This window comes from Helianthus annuus, chromosome 3, assembly GCF_002127325.2.
Source record: "Helianthus annuus cultivar XRQ/B chromosome 3, HanXRQr2.0-SUNRISE, whole genome shotgun sequence".
Lineage (NCBI taxonomy): Eukaryota > Viridiplantae > Streptophyta > Magnoliopsida > Asterales > Asteraceae > Helianthus > Helianthus annuus.
Window position 1 is genome coordinate 166507485 of NC_035435.2, and position 4757 is coordinate 166512241.

The following is a 4757-nucleotide window of genomic DNA, read 5'->3' on the forward strand; positions in this document are numbered from 1 at the left end:
GAATATCATCATCTCCTTCCTCCTTCTCATCAGGCTCTGAGTGATTATCCCCAGAAACAGAGCCTTCTTCATCCGAACTTCCAGAATAACCAGAACTGTCATCACTCCCAGAAGATTCTTCTTTATGAACCTGCTCAATGACTTTAGCATACAAAGCAGTTCCACTTCCCTGATCACCTTCACCAAACTGCACTGACCAGTCACAGCCTTCATCAGCTTGAACAGCCAAAGCCCGATTGTGATTTGCAGTTCCAGGCTGTCCCTGATTGTTGTTCACTGCCACCATCCTCCGTTCACGGTTTTCTTGTTGGGCATTCACATTCGTCTGGTTTCTGAAAGGGTTGTGATTGCCATGTTTTGTTGGTCGAGTGCACTCACGTTTAAAGTGCCCTTTCTCGCCACAGTTAAAGCACGTGACGGCATTAATATCAAACCCATACTTCGTGTTTTTCTTTCCTTCCAACGAAGTTCTTCCAGTTCGTGCCATGAAATCTTTTGCCCTTCTAACCGCACTAGCAAAAGCCCATTTAATATCCATCAACTCCATTTCTTCCTTGTCGATCTGATCATAATCTTCATTGGTCATGTTGATGTTTCCAAGCTGACCTGCTACCAAACCACAGTATGCACTGACCATGGTGTTGATAATCTCCATATGTTCCTTAGCAACTTCAATGCTAAGGTGTGAAAGATTTGAGTTGTCGACTCGGATTGTGTGATGACTTTGGGGTTGAGGTTGAGGATTGCTTGTATAGTGAGCTTGCTGTTGTTGTTGTTGAGGTTGTGGTTGTGGCTGTGTTGGAACAGGAATGTAAGACCTCGGATCGAATTGAGGTTGTGGTGGAGCAGCTGTTGACTGAGGAAACGGAAAGGAACTTGAACTTGTATTGGACACAAATGCAGTCTGCAGCTTAGGTTGCTGTTGCTGAGCTGCAGCGGATCTTGCCAAAACATCGAATCCTGGAAGATACATTTCTGTATTCTGAGGAGCTGGAGCACGCCTTGCTTTCCTAATTTCTTCATCATTTTTATGTTCCAGCTTTTGAATGAACTCATAGATGTTGACTTGATCTAGAGTTCCAGTATGCTTCAACAGTTCAATGAAAGAACTCCACTTTGGAGGTAAGGCGTCAGCAAATCTACTCACCATGTCTTGTTGAGTAGAGACAACTCCATAAGCACACATCTCACTAATCAAATGATAGAAACGTGTGATCATATCATTCAGAGTCTCGTTTTCCAAAAACTGAAAGGATTCAAACTCTTTCTTCAACAAATCATGCCGAGATTTTCGAGCAGCTGCATTGCCTTCTCCTCTAGCAACTAAGGCATCCCACAGTGCTTTCGTGGTCTTGCAATATGAGAACTGATGGTAGATGTCTTTGTTGAGTGCTTGAGTAAGTGTGGCAAAGGCCTTTTTCTCCAATTCATAAGCCTTCTTGTCATTTTCAAGCATATTGGCATAACCCTCTGAAGTTGACGCAGCAGTTTCAAGATTAGTATTGAACGCATTGATGAAACACGTCCAAAGATCAGTGCTTTGCCCTTGAACATATGTGTGAAAACGGTTTTTCCATGATGGAAAATCGTTCATATGGTTCAACTTAGGTGGACGATTGTTGCTGCCAGTTTCACTCTCACTAATCAGAAGGTTCTGAAGACTTTGACTTTGATTGGATACCAAAGCCCATTGACTTGGACTGATTGATGGCTGTGGAATCATACTCTTTGCCCAATCTGCAGCAGTGACTAGCTCTTGATTGGATCGTGAGTCTAAACTCCAATCCCACGGACTAGTACAACTCATTTTGATCAAATATAAGTACCAAACCTACACACCACAAACTGTTAAGTGCAAAAACAGATATGAATCGAAAGATGCAACCTGTTCGAAAGATCAATACTTGTTCGAATGATCAACAAGGTTCGAAAGATCCTTGTTGAGTTTCGAACAAACACTTCGAAGGATTGACTTCGAAAGATTGACTATACGAAGGATCCTTATCTTTCGAAAGATGATTTCGAAAGATTGTCCTTATGTTTCGAACACAGGTCTCGAAAGATGACACTTGTTCGAAGAATCAACAGTGTTCGAAGGATCACTGTTGATGGCTCGAACAATAACCTCGAAAGATAACCTTGAAAGATTCACCCAACACGAAGGATCCTTATCTTTCGTAATGAACAGTAACTCGAAGGATGTATCTATCGAAAAGATTCCTTGACTCGAAGGATAACACACTGACTTCGAAAGATGTTCGAAGGATGGTTATCTTTCGAATCTCCTTGATCGAAGGATGATCCTTCGAGCTCGAAAGTTATCTTTCGACGGTCTGACACACTGACAAAAGTACGACAGGTTGGTGAAAAGTTGATGTGGTTGGTGAGCCAACTTTCGGCAGAAAGGATGTTCTGCCAACAACTTTTTCACCAACTATTTGACTTTCAAAAACAATACCAAAAATGGCAACCTTATCAACAAGATCTGGTCACCGGAAACACACCGGAGATATGGCCGGAAAAATCAAAGTCACTTAAAAACAAGTTTTCAAGTTACCCAACCCAACCTTGAACACTCCCGAAGGTTTAGAAATCGTTTTTCAGTTTAAACAAGCAAGAAAACCACCAAAAACGGGTGCTAAACCAAGTGTTCAAACACACCAAGAACTTGAACAAAACCCGGTTTTAAACAAGGTAAAGAGCCAAAGCTCTGATACCACTTGTAGGTCCCTTTTCGCGGAGGATTACGAACCTAAACCTTGTTATACAAACTCACTAGCGAGTGCGGAATCCAAGCTAGCGAGCAAACCGGGATGATGCAAGAACAAACACAAGAACACACAAGACTCAACGATTAACACCACTTGTATTAATGCGTAGAAAGTTTTCGGTTACAAGCACAATGTTTACAATCAGTTTGCAAACTCTCAAAGTGTGTGTGTATATGTTTCGGACAGAATGCTCTCCACTCTTGTCTGTCTCTCTAAGTGTGCATCTCTCTTTCACACTACACTGCATGGGTATATATATACCCAGCCCATGATGTCTGGTCGAAGGATCCGATAGATGGTCCGAAGGATCATCTTTCGGATATAGTGCTTTCGAAGGATCAGCAAGGACCTCGAAAGATCATCTTTCGAGATCCATCAATCGAAGCATATCTTTCGATCACCTCGAAGGATCAACAGTATCCTTCGAGGCTATCCTTCGATTCAGACAAGCATATTACAAACAGATTGGCCAAGTCTAACTAGGAGGATAGTTGACTTGGTCAACTTACAGACCAACTTTGGACATCGTTTATATACAGACCGAATACAGACAAAGTACAGACACAAGTGCACCAACACATATTAGTATAGTTTTGATTGATTTTGCAACATTTATATAGTTTTGTTGGATTGGAACCAAATAATCAATTAAGAAAGAAGTCATATTAGGTATATCAATCATCTTCCAACGGATACAACATACTTGAATAAACATACATCTCAACAAATAATTAACCAATGTTGAAAAACATAAAACATTAATGTTTTAAACAAAGAGCAATAAAAGACTGCCGAATAATCCAACTACAAATCCATAGATAGTTGGTACCGCCAACTTGCCCGATGTGGATGTCGCTATCGGGCTTGGAGCAGGAGCCCATGTTTGAGGTAGAACGGTGATGACAAGCTTCATGTTTCTCGACTCGCAATGCTTTCCGACACCACAAATGTACCATTTCCTTCCAGGGGTTTGTAGGGGGACAACATCTCGTCTACTTGTCATGATTCCATTGGAAGCTGAAGTGCTACATTGTTGGAAACCGGTGCCGTTGACTTTCGCAACGTTGTGAACACCAGCCGCATAGTTGAAAACTGTATCAAGAGAATTGTAAAGGATTACATTTATTAAACGTCGTGGGAACGAGAAATGCACGATTTTGCGACCGAAAATGGTCGCAAAGATTGCGACAGAATTTAAAAGTGTCACAAAAGTAGCGACCACATCCAAGTCACAGATACAAACAAAGTGGTTTTTTAGTTGCTAAAACCGGTCGCAAAACAGATTGGTGACTGAGATGTTGCGAAGTTTTTTTTGTTACCGATTTGTGACCAAATTGATGGTTGCAAATACCTAGTTTTGTAGTAGAAAATCTAAATAAAATGACGGGGATATATAACATACCAAGGGTATCTCCGACGTAGAAAACTTTATCCTTGGCCCAAGTTTGATAATCAAAGTCGAGTTTCCAACCATTTTCATCCCCCACAATGTATTCTTTTGCATAGATCGATGTCGCAAGAACAAAAAAATGTTAGCATGAAGACAATGCTCAAACGGGATGTGGCCATATTGAAATAAATTTGGGACTTCTAATTAAAATTTGTATAAAAACTCAGAGAAAAATTAATGAATTTGTTAAGAAGATGAAATAATTGCTACACGGTTGCTGATTATTTATAGTTAACATAGAAATGCAAGCTGGTTAAAGGTTACCGGCTGTAGACGGCAATGGTATTGTGGATTTAGTCTTAATTGTGTGTTTGATTGCCACACAAACAATTAAAAGATGTTTTGTCTTTATTATTTTTCTTTGCATGTTAGAAACTGTGGTAAGTTAATTCTTGTATATATTACTAGGTTATTAGACTCGTGCATTTGCACGGATTGATTAAAGTAGTAAATACTTCACATAAGACCATGTGTAGTGGTAGGAGTGAATAATGCCTCCACCCTTGGACATTATTCGACACATGTCAATCCACTCA

General features: G+C 40.4%; 1 protein-coding gene across 1 annotated transcript; it reads right to left on the reverse strand.

The window, feature by feature from the left end:
* Positions 1-3414: 3414 nt before the first annotated feature.
* On the reverse strand, positions 3415-4297 carry LOC110932493 (blue copper protein 1b; the record flags this gene model as incomplete). The annotated part of the gene is made up of 2 exons (XM_022175822.2): positions 3415-3863; positions 4174-4297. Coding segments are annotated over 2 exons (450 nt in total), but the record flags the coding sequence as incomplete, so codon positions are not given.
* Positions 4298-4757: the final 460 nt, after the last annotated feature.